Below are 19,316 nucleotides of genomic sequence, written 5' to 3'. Positions count from 1 at the left end.
ATATATATATATATATATATATATATATATATATATATATATCTAATTGTCTAGGGGGTTTTTCCGTCTGTCTGTCTGTCTGTCCTGGAAATCCCGCGTCTCTGATTGGTCGAGGCTGCCAGGCCTCGACCAATCAGCGACGGGCACAGCATGGCGACGATGATGTCATAATGGAAATCCCGCGTCTCTGATTGGTCGAGGCCGCCAGGCCTCGACCAATCAGCGACGGGCACAGTATCAACGTAGATGTCGTAATGGTTGCCATGGCGACAATGATGTCATAAAGGTTGCCTCGACCAATCAGCGACGGGCACAGTCTGCCGCGAATCACATACTACGGGGACATACATATTCTAGAATACCCGATGCTTTAGAATCGGGCCACAGTCTAGTGTATGTATATATATATATATATATATATATATATATATATATATATATATATATATATATATATATATATATATATATATATATATATATATATATATATATAAAATCAGTGAGACACATACCTCTCTGTGTTCATCATCTCACTAAATACATTTACATTTGACCAGCTTGATTTTCCTGAAATTGCCTGCGCCCCCGACAACCAATGTGCGAAAATTTTGCACTGGCCAACTAGTAATACATGAAATCACGGTTCAGTATTTGACGATGCACTTATGTATTAGTGTATTTAGGAGAATATAGAGGGAAGGATATTCTCATTGTTACCACAGCAGGCAGACGGGATAAAAGCTCTAGTTGGTAATTTTATGCGTTGTTATTGTGTTAAGTGGCGCACAGCGGTAGCCGTGCCTGAGGTACTCATCTTTCACGTCCCGGCACAATAGATGAAGATGGGAGCCCTGGCTTAGTAACATAGTAACATAGTATTTAAGGTTGAAGGAAGACTAAGTCCATCTAGTTCAACCCATAGACTAACCTAACATGCCCTAACATGTTGATCCAGAGGAAGGCAAAAAAAAAAACCCATGCAGCAAACACTAAGCTCCACATTGGAGAAAAAAATTCCTTCCCAACTCCACATACGGCAATCAAACTAGCTCCCTGGATCAACGCTCTATCAAGGAATCTAATGTATATACCCTGTAACATTATACCTTTTCAAGAAAGGCATCCAGTCCCCTCTTAAATTTTAGTAGTGAATCACTCATTACAACATCATACGGCAGAGAGTTCTATAGTCTCACTGCTCTTACAGTAAAGAATCCGTGTCTGTTATTATGCTTTAACCTTCTTTCCTCCAGACAGAGGATTCCCCCTTGTCCCTGTCTCAGGTCTAAGAGTACAAAGATCATCAGAAAGGTCTTTGTATTGTCCCCTCATATATATTTATACATTGTAATAAGATCACCCCTTAGTCTTCGTTTTTCCAAACTAAATAGCCCCAAGTGTAATAATCTATTTTGGTATTGCAGACCCCCCCAGTCCTCTAATAACCTTGGTCGCTCTTCTCTGCCCCCGCTCTAGTTCAGCTATGTCTTTCTTATACACCGGAAACCAGAACTGTACACAGTATTCTAAGTGTGGTCGCACTAGTGACTTGTATAGAGGTAAAATTATGTTCTCCTCATGAGCATCTATGCCTCTTTTAATGAATCCCATTATTTTATTTGCCTTTGTAGCAGCTGCCTGACACTGGCCACTAAATGTGAGTTTGTCGTCCACCCTTACACCCAGGTGTTTTTCAGTGACAGTTTTGCCCAGAGTTTTACAAATAAGCACATAATTATACATCGTATTTCTTCTGCCCAAGTGCAAGACCTTACATTTATCCCCATTAAAGCTCATTTGCCATTTATCAGCCCAAGCTTCTAGTTTACATAAATCAGCCCGTAATATAAAATTGTCCTCCTCTGTATTGATTACCCTGCAGAGTTTAGTGTCATCTGCCAATATTGAAACACTACTCTGTATGCCACCTACAAGGACATTAATAAATATTTTAAAAAGAAGAGGGCCCAATACTGACCCCTGTGGTACCCCACTGCTAAGCACGACCCAGTCCAAGTGTTTTCCATTAATAACCACCCTTTGTTTCCTATCCCTGAGACAGCTCTTAACTCACTTACACATATTTTCCCCAATCCCCATTGTTCTCATTTTATGTATTAACCTTTTGTGTGGCACCCTATCAAAAGCTTTTGAAAAGTCCATATACACCACGTCCACTATGGTGTATATGGACTCCACTTGTCCAGTGTGTGGAGTTAGTCTATGGGTGCATCAAGACCTTTCAGACCGCATGATGCCAGTGATTTAGGCTGGCCAGGACCAGATGTTGAAAGGTTCAGTGAGGGAGACCACCAGCCAACAAACAGCTTTTACTTAACAGTAACTTGGCGGAAACAATGTACATTAGATAGCAGGTGCATCACTTTACAAAATGTTTCTTTTAGAACATGGAGCATCTTCACACGCATTTTCTCTTTTCCTTCTCTCAGCTCACAAGCCTCGGCCTCAGCTAGCATCTCTAACTTCACCGCCACCTAGCACAGTACTTCAGGAGTCTCTCCAGTCCCCAATAATGGTACTACAGTCCTGTAAGTGAGAGTCCTGTGCTTCAACCCACGGTGCAGCATCTTTTTCCCTTCAAGGGAGCTACTTGGCCACTATGGCTGTTACTTAACTTCTTTGCTTGCTAACGCCTTGGAACTACCGCACAGGGGGACTCCATCTCACATTTCCTGTTGCACCCTGGTACGTTACTACGGGGGTCGTGCTGCTGGGCGTCCTGTGCCAGGATCCATCTCCTATGCACCACTCTCTTTCTGTCACTCTTCCTCATCTCTACTCCGGATCTCACAATCCAATGTCTCCGTCTCCACTCATGTCATGGACACCCACGTCACATGGCTCTGCTGACTACTCAGGCCTTAGGTTTAAACTGCAAGCTGGGCCCTATCTAGCTGATGTTCTGACAGGAAAAGGTTTCTGTCCCTTCACTTTGACCCTTCCCACTCTGGGCTAGTTCCAACCTACCTCTCCCTAGTGTTCAAACTACAACGCCGTCACAAATAACAAATGTCAAAATACTCATTAAAACAATTAGAATGTCTTTAATAATAATAATAATAATTTTATTTATATAGCGCCAATATATTCCTCAGCGCTTTACAAATTATAGAGGGGACTTGTACAGACAATAGACATTACAGCATAACAGAAATCACAGTTCAAATTGGGGACTGGTGGATTCCCCGCTGTGTTGGAGATGCTCTCGATCCGTGGGTTCCTTAGCTCACATTTTCTGGTTCTGTTTGGAACTAAAGCAATTCTGGACAGACATAAACAAATCTCTCCATAGTATGGGCCTAATGGATCGAGATCTAGCTCCTCAAGATGTTTTGCTTTCCCTCCCTTCCTCCTCCTTTAACCCAAAGAAACACGGCTTACTACCCATCCTATTAGCAGCTGCAAAACATTTGATTTCAATGCACTGGAGAAAAACAACCCCCCCATCGTTCAACGAATGGACCCTTAAAGTTCAAGACCTTTATCGTTTGGAGGAATTATCCAGTTGGGAGACACGAACCCACGAGAAGTTTAGTGCCTCTTGGCTGCCTTGGGTTTCTTTTTCATCCCCCACTCCTAGTTCTAGGATAAGAAATCTAAATTGAAGTCTGTTCCTTCAAATTCCCTACCAATAGTTCCTTCTATTCCCCCTAACTCGAATTTTAGTGTCAAGACGCAATGACCGACCTGCCTCCACGTTCGCAACAATTTTTTGCACATTGCCTACATTCCTCCTCTTCAATTTGATAACAACTTTACTTGCGATATTTTAGTCCTTCCTGTCCCACCTACTAGCCTTACAAATTCTCTTATATAGTTCATATTGATACCTAAGGCTAGTTTCTATGATCCTGAAATGTTTGTTTTTTCTGTTTTGTATGCTCAACTGTTATTATTATCTAACGAGTATATATTGTTAATACAGTCTCTCTTGATTGTCTTATGAACTTATTATACAGCAACAAACCATCTGTATTTCTGTCACGAGAGCTTATGTTTGTTATAACATGTTTCTCTTATGTTTATTGAAAACTTAAATAAAGAATTTCAAAAAAAAAGAAATCACAGTTCAAAATAGATACCTAGAGGAATGAGGGCCCTGCTCGCAAGCTTACAAACTATGAGGAAAAGGGGAGACACGAGAGGTGGATGGTAACAATTGCTTTAGTTATTCAGACCAGCCATAGTGTAAGGCTCGGGTGTTCATGTAAAGCTGCATGAACCAGTTAACTGCCTAAGTATGTAGCAGTACAGACACAGAGGCTATTAACTGCATGAAGTGTATGAGAACATGATTCGAGGAACCTGATTATGTTTTGTTTTTTCTTTGTTGTTTTTTTTTTAATGGGCCACACAGGGATAGTTAGGTTAATGCGTTGAGGCGGTAGGCCAATCTGAACAAATGAGTTTTTAGGGCGCGCTTAAAACTGTGGGGATTGGGGATTAATCGTATTAACCTAGGTAGTGCATTCCAAAGAGTCGGCGCAGCACGTGTAAAGTCTTGGAGACGGGAGTGGGAGGTTCTGATTATTGAGGATTCTAACCTGAGGTCATTTGCGGAGCGGAGGGCACGGGTAGGTTGGTAGACTGAGACCAGAGAGGAAATGTAGGGTGCTGCTGAGCCATGGAGTGCTTTGTGGATGAGGGTAGTAGTTTCGTACTGGATTCTGGAGTGGATGGGTAGCCAGTGTAATGACTGGCACAAGGTAGAGGCATCGGTGTAACGGTTGGTGAGGAATATAATCCTGGCAGCAGCATTCAGGACAGATTGGAGCGGGGAGAGTTTGGTAAGAGGGAGGCCGATTAGTAGAGAGTTACAATAGTCCAGACAAGAATGAATAAGTGAGACAGTAAGAGTTTTTGCAGAGTCGAAAGTAAGAAAAGGGCGAATTCTAGAAACGTTTTTGAGATGCAGATAAGAAGAGTAAGCCAGTGATCGGATGTGGGGGGTGAATGAAAGCTCCGAATCAAGTATGACCCCAAGGCAGCGGGCATGTTGCTTTGGAGTAATGGTGGAACCGCACACGGAGATGGCAATGTCAGGCAAAGGTAGGTTAGTAGAGGGAGAGAACACGAGGAGTTCAGTTTTTGACAGGTTCAGTTTCAGATAGAGGGAGGACATGATGTTAGAAACAGCAGTAAGACAATCACTAGTGTTTTCTAAAAAGGTCGGCGTGATAACAGGAGAAGAAGTGTATAATTGGGTGTCGTCAGCATAGAGATGGTACTGGAAACCAAATCTACTGATTGTTTGTCCAATAGGGGCAGTATACAAAGAGAAGAGGAGGGGGCCTAGGACTGATCCTTGAGGAACCCCAACAGTAAGGGGAAGGTGAGAGGAGGAGGAACCAGCAAAAGATACTATGAAGGAGCAGTCAGAGACATAGGAGGAGAATCAGGAGAGAACGGTGTCCTTGAGGCCGATGGAGCGGAGCATAGTGAGGAGGAGCTGATGATCCACAGTGGAGAGGTGAAGGGAAGAGTTGTATGTTTTTAGCATGAACTTATAATGGATGAAATCTTTAGGGAGAACGTGGACAGTATGTCCATCTAGTGACAAATGCACTATGGAATACATGGAGGATAGAAAAAAACAGGCAGGATAAAAGCAAAAAGTCAAGATGCAAGGAAGAAAAAATAAGATTGAACCACTACTTTCATTCTCAATACTGAAAGAAGCTCAGGAGAGTCTAGTTGGCACAAGAACACAACAGCTATGCAAATTACATACTCGCAATCCCTCATGAGGAATTCGGGGGAATCCCGACAGTGTGTATGTCGCACACTGTCACGATTTGGCAACCTTCAGTAAAGAATGAATGGAGACTTTTTTTCTCAGCCAGGCAAACCCTTTTCACCTTTTCCTTACATATGACATACTATTATGCCAAGTAGCCTTCTTTAAAGCAGTCTTAGAAATTGAGCCTGCTTTATTGTTGGCAGATAATTGTTGTACTATTCAGCCAACATCTGCCCCTAACAGATATGATTGGAGCTGATTTCTAAGTGATGGTGTTAACCTGTTAAATGTGGATGTCAATCTGACGGCAGCATTTGCTGTGTGTGTTACAAGGGAGGAGGAAGAGTGCCATTATTAGCACCCACTGAAGATACAACACTTTGTTACAATGTTAACTAGTCCATGTACAGCTTGTATAACAGTGTAAATTAACCCTTTCACCACATCCACCGTGTATGTACGGTGCATGTCAGAAGCGGGTGTATGGAGCCCACCCCATGCCCTGCAGTTGATGGCTGTGCATTACAGCCGGGACCTGCCCCTAACTATGGCGGATGGAGTAGTACTCCGTGTACGATTGATAACTTGTTAAATGCTGCTGTCAATGATCATATATTTTTACATTTTTATAGTCAATCATTAAATGATACTGAGGAATAAAGAAAAAATAAAAAAAGAAAAAATAAGTGGCACTCACCCAGTAATGCTGTACAAAAGGCCTTGCCAAGCCGCCTCTCCATCGCATGTCTATGAGCAAATGCTCTGAATAAAGGACACCTTTTGTACAGCATTACTGGGTGAGTGCCACTTATTTTTTCTTTATTCCTCTGGATCCATATTGCTTATGAAGTTGAGCACCACCCCAAAGCTATTATTTATTGCATGCCGCAGTGGACTTCAACAGAGTCTCATATGACTGTATCTCCAGCGATCACCACTGAGAGTCCGATACATTCCAGCTGTGAGTATAGCACCTAGTGCCATTCATTTTTTCTTTTTTTTCTTTTCTTGTGCATCATTAAATGATACTACTTACTTTTCAGTAAGAGCATCTGTAAAAATAATATTTTTTGCAGCATGGCTAGCTATGTAGCACATACAAATACTAACAATTTTAAAAATGATTAAATGAAAAGGATGTTTCTCAGTATCACAATTTAAAACTCGACTGTGAAATATCACTATAGATGATTTAGCTATGACGTGTTTGGTTGTTAACATAATGCAGATTTGTGGTTTACAGAAAGGATCTTTTTTTTTTTTAATTAACTTCCAATTATCCAAAGTGTCGTCTGAAGTCAGACTCCTCATTCAGAACAGCACAGATTTCATAATGCATCTGGTATAGGATGTGATAAGCACTGCATTGCACAAAACTAAGATGATTGACAGGCCTTATATTGACAGGCCTTATAGAGAATTGTTTTCCACTTTTTGGTACCAGTTACTATTTTTCTCTATGGCCATGTCATGCTGATATCAGCGTTTGTGCATACATTTGCAGATTGTAGACAGGAAGGGTAACGACAAGTATAAAAAAGCAGCATAAACCTACCTGGCAAGCGTTGTACAGTAACTGATGCTCCAATTTTTTTATTCCCAGTATCTGTTGAAACATTTCATAAAGTTGTTCTTTGCTAAGTATAAGTTCTGACACGGCACTGAGAGCCATCCTGTTTGGCTGTTTGCGTAGATCTTCCTCCCCTCTATAAATGGCATCATACTTGGCAATCCATGAACTTAAAACAGTTTCTTTGCTTAAACCATCAATCTCCGGTAAACTTCTTACTCGTTTTTCAATGTTCTTTTTGAAAATGTCCCTGAAGTCATTTGAAGAGCATCCTCCGCTGTGCACCATTCTGGCCACTCGATCACTTTTCAAGAAAACCTGTGACACAATAGTGAACACATTAGATCTAGAACTAGATTTTGAACGGTGGTCACATTGCTTGGCTGCCATATTTCACTTTAGGAGTAAACGTGATTACAGAGCCATTTGGCTAGGTTTTACAGCTTACTGGATGTATATTATGTGTGTTCCATATTGTAATGGTTTGCAACATCTCACAGCTTGGAGGCACCATTACTCACACCTATGACAGTAATACACTTTTTTTTTTTTATAAACCTCTTTAATAAACTTTTTTTGTAACAAACTTTGGCCAGCGTCAAAACTTTGAAATCAAGGAAGTCAATCACTTTATTACAGAATTTGTCATGTTTCCTGTGAAAAAAAAAAGTTACATTTAAGTGGCTTCCAAATCCTTGTTTTTTTCCCCAGTTTATTTGCTTGATTTTGGCTGCATGGTTATCAGAACGTACTCATTTGGAGTGCAGATATTGGCAGTCTAAGGGTCAACAGCTGTCCCCACCTTTCGGTGTTGTGCTTATCAGAACAATCTCCTGAAGTCGGAATATCCCCACAGTTAAGGCTCCTTCAGATGTCATTTTTTTCTCCTACGAGCGCTCTCTGTGTTTTTATGGGGTGGTCCACGCATCAAACTTGCCAATGTTGGGTCTATGGATCTGTGATAAAAATCAGGCAGCACTTAGATGCCAACTTTGGGCTGTCCATTTTTCATGGACTGCCTGGTCACCGTTTCATTAGTTTTTCTCAAATAAAAAAAGGTTTTTCAAGCTTCTGGAAGTGTACGTGCACATACGTCAATTAAGACATCGAGCTTTCCCAAGAGAAGCCAGCGGTCATTTTCCAGAGGTCACTTCTCCGGCAGCCTTGTGTCAGTTCCCACTCTATACTGTCACTTATAGAGAGCAGGCGGCTCCTTATGGGTGGTTGCCCGCAGATTGATGTTACTTTTAAGGTTTCTGAACCCATAAGAAGTTCAAAGAAGTGACCCAAGGCATAACATGTACACAGCAATGTCTTTCTGACATTGCTGCTCACTATGTTCGTTTTATGGGATGCTTTTGCAAAATATGCCTGAAAAAGATGCCGTTTGCAGATACTTTTTACCATCAGAATTTGAAAATTGGAACACAAGCCAAACTCTGATAACAGTCTGACTATTAGGGTATAAGAAAAATCACTTCAGAGTGAAGGAGCCTTTAGTGGAGACACACATGCTGACACTTTTTAGTTAAAATAAAACTCTGGCTGCTTTTAAAACTTGTCCTAGTGAAAGTGAACCCGGCCGTGACAACATTTTAGCCCATTGTACCACCAGCATGTAGTTACGCAGTTATATTCTAGTGCTGAAGTTATGTCCGGGCTTCTCTTCCAGATGAATTGGGTGCATGCACATTGTGCAAATGAGGCTGACGCTGAATACTTCATTTCAACCAACTTCAAAATGGAATGAAAAGCTCAACGCTGAATAAATTGTGTGTGTATGTCTGCTTTCTACAATGCTTTCACAATGCGCTGGAGTGTTCCACATTGAGGGCCTCCTAAACACATACATTTCACTTTTCTGCACGTTCTTCACAATTGTAATATATACAGACTTATGCCAGATGAGAAGTTAAAAGCAAAAAAAAGCAACATGAGGTGCTTAAAATATAATGAAGTGATACAGAAGTTTTGGAGCTTCTTCTTTTTGTACAGTATTGCCTAGATGAGAATGTATGTATAGTTGAAAGCTATGAATAATACCATAAAACAAATAAACCATTGTATTCACAACAGAGAAGCAATGATGTCCTAAAATTTTCAAAATGACTACACCACTGAGGGCAGAATTTAGCAAGTATATAGTTGAGGGCGTCATCATTGCAGCTCAGTGTATATAGGTTTGGACATGTCGTGCTAAAACACAGGATATTTAAAAGGAATTTGACAGCAGTTTTTGCTTCGTAATCTGAGTGCAGCATGATGTAATGGCAGAGAGTCCGATTCCACCAATGTGTCACTTACTGGACTGCTTGGTGTAGTTTTGTTTGAATCCTTGTTTTCTCGGTTATAGATATAGTGTATAACCCCACTCACACCCGACTGGCATCTTCCAGTGTCCACTGTGTATTGGCAGAAAGCTGCCAACCAGTGGTGGGGGTGGGGTTACACATATTAGCTGGACTGGCTTGCACGTGAGACATAGTCCTCTCGCACAAGCCAGTCCTGCTGATAAAACACTAATTGTATTTAAAGTACACACAACCTAATAAGTGTCACATCCCTGGAATCAGGCTTTCTTGACCTATATTGTACTGGTTTCAGATTAAATAGAAAAAAAAAAAACAGCTGAGATTCTCTTTAACAGCTGAGTAAAAGCTCTTTTATTTTATGCCATGTCTAATTTTTACTCAACTTGGAAAAACCCCTTTAAGCAGAAATATCAGTGTTCAGTATGATGACTATATTAGACATTGGAATGCTTACCTCATAGTAACTCCGAACAGCATTGATAAAAGCTTCATCAGCCACTATTTGCGTGTCACCTTTAAGGAAAGCTTGGAATCTCTCTCGTATTGTTTGTAGCTGCTGCCTATTAAGCTTCAAAAGAAAAGCAGAAAATGGTTCAGTGTTTGTAAACTATAACGAGCAAAACTTTCTTTATATCTGTATAGCATGTGTGTTAGAAAACAACTTCAATTGTAACATGATCACCTAAATTGAAACTTCAAGGTATATTTCCATTTTATAAAGTACTGCCAAATCACTAGAATATGCCATCACTACTGTCCAACCACTGTGGCTCCCAGGATCTAGGAGTTCCCTTGATTTAATTAAACGCGGTTTATTCTAGTCTATTTTATTTTCTGAAAGTATAGGCGCAAACTGTCATCAGAACGTTCCACTGATGGCTTTGACTGTGAACTCATTCTGCTATGTACTGTGATACCCAAAGGCTGTAAATGCCTTATTCTAAGCAAAATGTAATATTAAAAACAAAAAAAGGTGCTCACATCTTTTAAAGGGAATCTATCAATAGGATCAACCATCCTAAGCTAATAAAATGATATGCTGACATCGGAGAGCCGATGTCTTATTCGAGAGAAATCAGTTTTTCTTATATGTAAATGAGCTGTTCAGATTTATGGGCGGGCATGGATCTCCCTGAGAATCTGTTTTCAGAGATTATTTTAAATTAAAGGGGGTGTTACCAGAGTGAGACATGTGGTGACTGACAGTCTCCTGTGCTGATGTACACGTTTAAACAATGTAAACAACCCCTTTAATTTAAAATAAGCTCTGGAGGCAGATCCTTGGGGAGATCTATGTCAGGTCCAGAGTCCTGAACAGCACATTTACATTAAAGAAAAACGTAGGTTTCTCTGGAATAAGACACCAGATCGCAAATATCAAAGTATAATTTTATTCACCTTTCTATGATCTGCATACCCATATACACGGCTTAAGAGGGTTCATCCTGCTGATAAGAGTCTCTTTAAATGCAAAGTATTCCAAGTGAAAATAGGATAATCTCTTCCGCTCTGAGGCACTGGATCAATGGTTAACTAGTTACACCTTTTTACTGTAGAAACATTAAAACACAATTTAATTTTTTTGCGGTCCGAACAGTCCTTTTTCCTCAGCATAACATACACTTATAATAGTGATAAACATTGTTGAAATCAAATACGTAGTCAGGTAGCAATAAGTGAATATATCACTACGCTGTTTCGATGGTGCTCGTGTAGATAATCAGAGAGAAGAATTCAACAAGTCCTGACAATCACAGGTTCAATGCAACTTCTCTTAACCCCTTCATGACCCAGCCTATTTTGACCTTAATGACCTGGCCGTTTTTTGCAATTCTGACCAGTGTCCCTTTATGAGGTAATAACTCAGGAACGCTTCAACGGATCCTAGCGGTTCTGAGAATGTTTTTTCGTGACATATTGCGCTTCATGTTAGTGGTATATTTAGGTCGATAATTTTTACGTTTATTTGTGAATAAAATGGAAATTTGGCTAAAATTTTGAAAATTTCACAATTTTCAAATTTTTAATTTTTATTCTGTTAAACAAGAGAGTTATGTGACACAAAGTAGTTAATAAATAACATTACCCACATGTCTACTTTACATCAGCACAGTTTTGGAAACAAAAATTTTTTTTGCTAGGAAGTTATAAGGGTTAAAATTTGACCAGCGATTTCTCATTTTTACAACGAAATTTACAAAACCATTTTTTTTAGGGACCAACTCATATTTAAAGTCAGTTTGAGGGGTCTATATGGCTGAAAATACCCAAAAGTGACACCATTCTAAAAACTGCACCCCTCAAGGTACTCAAAACCACATTCAAGAAGTTTATTAACCCTTCAGGTGCTTCACAGCAGCAGAAGCAACATGGAAGGAAAAAATGAACATTTAACTTTTTAGTCACAAAAATGATCTTTTAACAACATTTTTTTTATTTTCCCAAGGGTAAAAAGAGAAACTGGATGCCAAAAGTTATTGTACAATTTGTCCTGAGCACGCTGATACCCCATATGTGGGGGGGAACCACTGTTTGGGCGCACGACAGGGCTCGGAAGGGAAGGAGTGCCATTTGACTTTTTCAATGAAAAATTAGCTCCAATCGTTAGCGGACACCATGTCACGTTTGGAGAGCCCCTGTGTGCCTAAACATTGGAACTACCCCACATGTGACCCCATTTTGGAAACTAGACCCCTCCAAGGAGCTTATCTTGATGCATAGTGAGCATTTTGAACCCCCAGGTGCTTCACAAATTGATCTGTAAAAATGAAAAAGTACTTTTTTTTTTTCACAAAAAATTTCTTTTAGCCTCAATTTGTTCATTTCCACATGGGCAACAGGATAAAATGGATCCTAAAATGCATTGGGCAATTTCTCCTGAGTACACTGATAGCTCACATGTGGGGGTAAACCATTGTTTGGGGGCACGACAGGGCTCGGAAGGGAAGGAGTGCCATTTGACTTTTTCAATGAAAAATTAGCTCCAATCGTTAGCGGACACCATGTCACGTTTGGAGAGCCCCTGTGTGCCTAAACATTGGAACTACCCCACATGTGACCCCATTTTGGAAACTAGACCTCCCATGGAACTAATCTAGATGTGCGGTGACCACTTTAAAAAGCCAAGTGCTTCATAGTTTATAACGCAGAGCTGTGAAAATAAAAAATCATTTTTCTTTCCTCAAAAATTATTTTTTAGCCCGCAATTTTTTATTTTCACAAGAGTAACAAGAGAAATTGGACCCTAAAAGTTGTTGTCCAGTTTGCCCTGAGTACACTCATACCCCATCTGTGGGGGTAAACCACTGTTTGGGCACACATCGGGGCTCGGAAGGGAAGTAGTGACTTTTGAAAGGCAGACTTTGATGGAATGGTCTGCGGGCGTTACGTTGCATTTGCAGAGCCCCTGATGTGCCTAAACAGTAGAAACACCCAACAAGTGACCCCATTTTGGAAACTAGACCCCCCAAGGAACTTATCTAGATATGTGGTGAGCACTTTGAACCCCCAAGTGCTTCACAGAAGTTTACAACGCAGAGCCGTGAAAATTATAGTTACTTACCGATAACGGTATTTCTCTGATCCCATGATGGCACCACAGAGAGAGGGGTCCGCCCCCAGGGACAGGAAACCTACAGGTGAAAAAGGGCGTACCTCTCTCCCACATCAGTTGGTTTACAGAGCCTTATACAGAACTTCAGCTGCAACTTAATATTTACACAAATTAAGCTTAACAATTTTTAACTTAACAGAGGCACCGTGACTAAAGCTAATTATTAATACATTATAATGTACACACCTGTGTGTGAAAAGGGGAGGGAATATACGGGTGCCATCATGGGATCAGAGAAATACCGTTATCGGTAAGTAACTATAATTTTCTCTATCCCCATGATGGCACCACGGAGAGATTTGCATAGATTGTAACTCTTAGGGAGGGACCACTGCCTCTAGAACCCTTCGCCCAAAGGTGAGATCAGAGGAGGTCAAGTCTAAGCGGTAGTGTTTGAAAAATGTAGACTGTGAAGACCAAGTGGCCGCTCTCCATATCTGTTGTATCGAAGCGCCAGCTCTCTCTGCCCAGGATGATGCCACTGCTCTGGTTGAGTGAGCTTTTATATTCTCCGGGATGGCCGTCCCGCTGGATGAGTAGGATAGGGCGATGGCATCTCTTATCCACCTTGCTAACGTGGCTTTCGATGCTTTTTGTCCCTTCCGTGGACCCTGGAAGCAGACAAACAGAGCCCTATCCTTCCTGCACTCCCTAGTGGCTGACAAATATCAGACTAGGCACCTTTTTACGTCAATGGTATGTAGCGTTTTTTCGCCCTCATTTTTGGGGTTGGGACAAAATGAGGGCAGAGAGATCTCTTGTGTCCTGTGAAATTGTGACGCGATCTTAGGGAGGTAAGCCGGGTCAGTTTTTAGAATGACTCTATCGTCGAGAATTTGAGTAAAGGGTGGACACGCGGATAGTGTTTGTATGTCACTGACACGACGGGCCGAGGTTAGGGCCACTAGGAGTGTGGTTTTTAGAGATAGGACCTTTAGGGGTGCGTCTGCCAGGGGTTCAAAGGGAGGTTTGGTTAGCGCATTTAAAACAAGGTTTAAGTCCCATGGAGGGGCATTATGAAGAGGGATAGGCCTTGATCTACCCGCGGCTTTGATGAATCTCGTGATCCATCGGTTTCTGGCTAGATCGTAATTATACAACGCTCCCAAGGCTGCTACCTGAACCTTCAGAGTACTCGTAGCTAAACCTTTTTCCAACCCCTTCTGCAGGAACTCAAGAATTTCCCCTATTGGGATTTCCCCCGATGGGTTTGCACCCGATACCGACAAAAAATTTTTCCACACTTTCCCGTATATCCTGGTGGTTACGAGTTTCCTACTCTGTAATAATGTGGACACCAGATTGGGTGAGCAACCTTTATCGCTCAATAGCTTCCTTTCAAAAGCCAAGCTGTCATGTGTAGGCTTTTTACGCTGGGGTGACACACAGGGCCCTGGGATAACAGATTTTGAGAGTCTGGTAGAACCCATGGGCTGTCTATGGACATTTTTCTTAGCCAAGAAAACCATATTCTGCGAGGCCAGAACGGAGCTAGTACTATCACAGTTGCTCCCTCCTCCCGAATTTTCCTCAGGACTAGGGGAATAAGGGATATTGGAGGGAACGCGTAGGCGAGGCGATAGTTCCAGGGAATTGTAAGGGCGTCCAGAGCTACTGGGCCCCCCCGGGGATTGATTGAGCAGAACATTTTTACCTTCCGGTTTTGACTGTCCGCGAATAGGTCTATCTCTGGCTCTCCCCAACGCATTACTATCTGGTTGAACACCGATTGTTTTAGCTCCCACTCCCCCTGTTTTAAGCGCGTCCTGCTGAGGAAGTCTGCGGTTTGGTTTTCTGAGCCTTTTATGTAGAGGGCTGTTAGAGACTTCAGGTTGTGCTCCGCTATGTGAAAGATGGATCGAGTTTCTTTCATCAGTGCTTGCGACCTGGTACCCCCTTGGTGGTTTAGATATGCTACTACCACCTGATTGTCTGAGAAGATTTTTACGTGGTGGGAGCGAAGGAGTTTTATAAAGTGTGTCAGGGCGAGCTTTACCGCTAACAATTCTTTCATGTTTGATGAGGTTAGTTCTTGATTTTTGTTCCAGTTCCCTTGTGCCACTTGACCGTCTACATGTGCTCCCCACCCCCAGGGGCTTGCATCCGTCGTTAGGATTTTCTCCGTCGGTAGTGCCCAAGGGACCCCTTGGTAAGATTTACTGGGTTCGCCCACCATTCTAGGGAGTGTATCGTAGTTGATGATATACTTAATTGCCCGTCTAAATTTCCGCCCAGATACAGGCTTGAATTTAATGTCTCCCATTGTAGGTCCCGGGTATGACACTGAGCCCACTGTACGGCCGGGATGCAGGCTGTCATAGAGCCCAGCAGCGACATAGCTTTCCTGAGAGTGGTGACCGGGGATGTCGACAACTGCAACACAGCCTGTGTCATTTTTTGAATCTTCCCCTGAGGAAGATAGCACATTTGTGTGCTTGAATCCAGGACTATCCCTAAGTACTCCTGTACCTGAGAAGGGACTACTTTGGATTTGGAAAGGTTCAATAGCCAACCTAGGCTTGACAGAGAAGTCATGACCAAATCCAACTGTTGTTTGCAGTGATGGAATGATGCCCCTGCTACAAGGAGATCGTCCAGGTAGGGAACTATCAGGATATTCTGGTCCCGTATATGAGCCATCACTTCCGACATTATTTTCGTGAATACCCGGGGTGCGATCGCTAACCCAAATGGGAGGGCCCGGAACTGATAGTGTTTTATCTCCCCTTGGATATTCGCTGCTAGTCTGAGATACTTTTGATGATCCCTGTGGATCGGCACATGGTAGTATGCATCTCGTAAGTCTAGAACAGTCATGAAACACAACGGAAAGAGTATTTTCACGCAAGATTTTATTGTCTCCATTTTGAAGTGTGGGATTTCGAGGAAACTGTTTAATTTTTTGAGATTTATGATCGTCCTGTACGATCCATCTGGTTTCCTTCGGAGGAAGAGGGTGGAGTAGAAGCCCATGCCTCTTTCCTGGTGTGAGACTTCCTGTAAGACTCCCTTCTGGGTTAGGCTTAAAATCTCTTCCTGGAGAGCTGACTGTTCTTGTGACTGTCTCTGCGGTGTTACCATAAAGAAGTTGTTGGGGGGGAACACGGAATTTTAGTTTGAGCCCTTCTCGTATTATGCCTAAAATCCAGGGACTGTTTGAGATTTTTTCCCAGGCTGGAAGAAAACCGGCTAGTCTCCCACCGACCCGGGGAACACCTTCATTGAGTTTTCTTATTATCAGGGGTGGGTTTGTTGAACAGGAAACCTCTGTTTTTATTTCTTTTGTCTTCCCATGCCTCTTTGTTCCCTTTAGGGGGTCTCCTCCGCATGAATTTTCTATTCCGAAAGAAACGCCTGTAAGACTGGTTGGGGAATCCAGGGAAAGATTTTTTCTTATCCCCGGCTTTGTCGAGGATATCGTCTAGCGTTGACCCGAACAAGAATTCGCCTTCGCAAGGTATTGAACATAGTCTCGTTTTCGTCTGAAGATCCCCAGGGCAGCATTTTAGCCACAGGGCACGTCTTGCGGCGTTTGAGAAGGCGGCTGACCTGGCTGCTAGCCTGACCGAGTCTACGGATGCGTCAGCCAAAAAGGCTGCTGCACCTTGCATTACGGACACTGATTTTTGAATTGTCTCTCTTGAGACTTTCTCCTTTAACTGGGAGTCCAGATGCTCGAGCCATACCATTAGGGCGTGGGCCGTGCAGGTGGCCGTGATGGCTGGTTTTAGCCCACCCCCTGCCGCTTCCCTGGAGTTTTTTAAAAAAGTCTCGGCTTTTTTGTCCATTGGGTCTTTTAAGGTACCCATGTCCTCAAATGGCAGGGCAAACTTTTTAGAAGCCTTCGCTATGGCCACATCTAACTTTGGTGCCTTACTCCAGGATGAGCAAGCTGGATTATCGAAAGGATACTTTCTCTTGGGGGTCAGAAGAGCTTTTTTGTCTGGCTTTTTCCATTCTCTCTTAATTAGAGAGTGAATTTTTTCGTTTATTGGGAATGCTCTTCTTTTCTTTTGTTCCAGACCGCTGAACATTATGTCCTGCGCTGTTCTTTTAGGACGCTCATCTACCAGCCCCATTGTTGACCTGACAGCTTTCACTAAAGCGTCTGTCTCCTCGATAGGGAAGCAATTGCGTCCCCCTTCTGAGGACACTGAAGAGGTGTTAGAGGTTGATGAATCATTTGAGTCAGATAGCTCGCTTTCTGACTCGTCAGCACTAGACTCAGGGAACCCATGACTTGTTTTATGTTTTTTCTTTGTGGATTTAATGCCTTTAAGGGCACTTTCCACCTGGCTTTTTATTAATGATTTTAGTTCTGAGGCAAATACTGGAGTTTCCTCCTGAATTGTCTTTTTTATACAAGTGCTGCACAGTCTCTTTTCCCAGGAGGAAGGCAGTTCCTCTGAACATATCGCACATTCTCTATGCTTTGTTTTGCCTGCACATTTTCTTCCCTAGGAAAAAAAAGAGTAACCCCGTATTAAAACTCAGCACTTTCACGTAGGTCACTCACCCCCTGTGGATCAGAGATACCGTCTCGGGCCTGGGGACTGTATCCGCTGGAATCGTCGCCGGCGGTGTGGTTTTTGCAGACCCCCGGCTGCGTTGTGACTCTGATCGCCCGCTGCTGCTGCGCTGTACAGAGGAAGAGTTCCCTTTGCGCTGATGCTGTAAGTGCAGACGCCGCTGCACCTGTGCTTGCCCAGGGGATAGTTGGACGACTTCCTGCACATCCTGCTGCTCGTTCTCACTCATAGTGGCCTCCGCACTGTCTGGTGCACTGGAGTTTGAATTTGCCACACTTTCTCGCTTGCTGAGCGTTCTTTTATCATATTGTACCGGCGACACCGGAAGTGACGGTCTGCGCATGCGCCCGCCCAACTTCCGGTTCCCTGGATCGCCGGCCTCACATGGGGAAAGATATGCACTGGGACGCCGGCGCGCGCGTACTAGCGCTCTGTTTGTCGGCGCCTGCACTTCGGCGGTAACGGCTGTGTCGGCGGTAATGGCGCCGGTGTCTCTGCCCACGGCGTCCGGTCACCTCATCTGGTTCGGGCTCTGCGGCCCCGATTTTGCCTGAGCTTATGGAAAGGTAGCCGCCGCTACCTCCATGCGGTGGTAAAGAGCTCTTTTGGTGACCGCCGTCACCCGCTCCTTCCTACCCCTTTTTTTTTTTTTTTTGTGAGGAAGGCAGACTTGATCCTTTCACTGCCTTCCCCCCTCACTCACCCATGAGGCCCGCCGACCCCTGTGGTGGTGCTTCAGGGAAGGGAAAAAAGGGGGGAGAAAACCACTCAATCCAGCCGTGACAGGGCGCCCCCTATCAAGAAATCGACTGGACCAGCCCCTGGAATCCCACGAAGAATCCTTCAGGTACGTGCTGTAGGTTCCCCGTCAGGGACAGGAAACCAACTGATGTGGGAGAGAGGTAAGCCCTTTTTCACCTGTAGGTTTCCTGTCCCTGGGGGCGGACCCCTCTCTCCGTGGTGCCATCATGGGGATAGAGAAAATAAAAAATCATTTTTCTTTCCTCAAAAATGATGTTTTAGCAAGCAATTTTTTATTTTCACAAGGGTAACAGGAGAAATTGGACCCCAATAGTTGTTGCCCAGTTTGTCCTGAGTATGCTGTTACCCCATATGTGGGGGTAAACCACTGTTTGGTCGCACGTTGGGGATCGGAAGGGAGGGAGCACCATTTGGCTTTTTGAACGCAAGATTGGCTGGAGTCAATGGTGGCGCCATGTTGCGTTTGGAGAGCCCTGATGTGCCTAAAAAGTGGAAACCCCTCAATTCTAACTCCAACACACCCCTAACCCTTATCCCAACTCTAGCCATAACCGTAATCACAACCCTAACCCCAACACACCCCTAACCACAACCCTAACCCCAACACACCCCTAACCCTAATCCCAACCCCAACACACCCCTAACCCTAACCCTAACCACAAGCCTAATCTTAACCCTATTTCCAACCCTAGCCCTAATTCCAACCCTAACCCTAAGGCTATGTGCCCACGTTGTGGATTCGTGTGAGATTTTTCTGCACCATGTT

At 43.1% G+C, this 19,316-nt stretch overlaps 1 protein-coding gene across 19 annotated transcripts in view; it reads right to left on the bottom strand.

Annotated features, from left to right (window-relative positions):
- CADPS2 (calcium dependent secretion activator 2) overlaps window positions 1–19,316 on the bottom strand; it is a 699,771-nt gene that overhangs the window by 617,324 nt on the left and 63,131 nt on the right. For all 19 annotated transcript variants that reach the window (XM_077264954.1, XM_077264944.1, XM_077264942.1 and 16 more), the window contains exons 2-3: window positions 10,101–10,214; window positions 7,320–7,652 (exon numbers count right to left, since the gene is read on the bottom strand). In XM_077264954.1, the coding sequence (XP_077121069.1) occupies window positions 7,320–7,652; window positions 10,101–10,214 (447 nt within the window). The remainder of the gene's footprint in view (window positions 1–7,319; window positions 7,653–10,100; window positions 10,215–19,316) is intronic.

This window comes from Ranitomeya variabilis, chromosome 5 (genome assembly GCF_051348905.1).
Source record: "Ranitomeya variabilis isolate aRanVar5 chromosome 5, aRanVar5.hap1, whole genome shotgun sequence".
Lineage (NCBI taxonomy): Eukaryota > Metazoa > Chordata > Amphibia > Anura > Dendrobatidae > Ranitomeya > Ranitomeya variabilis.
The sequence above is the reverse complement of the archived record's forward strand: the minus strand, read 5'-3'. Positions and strand labels throughout refer to the sequence as shown.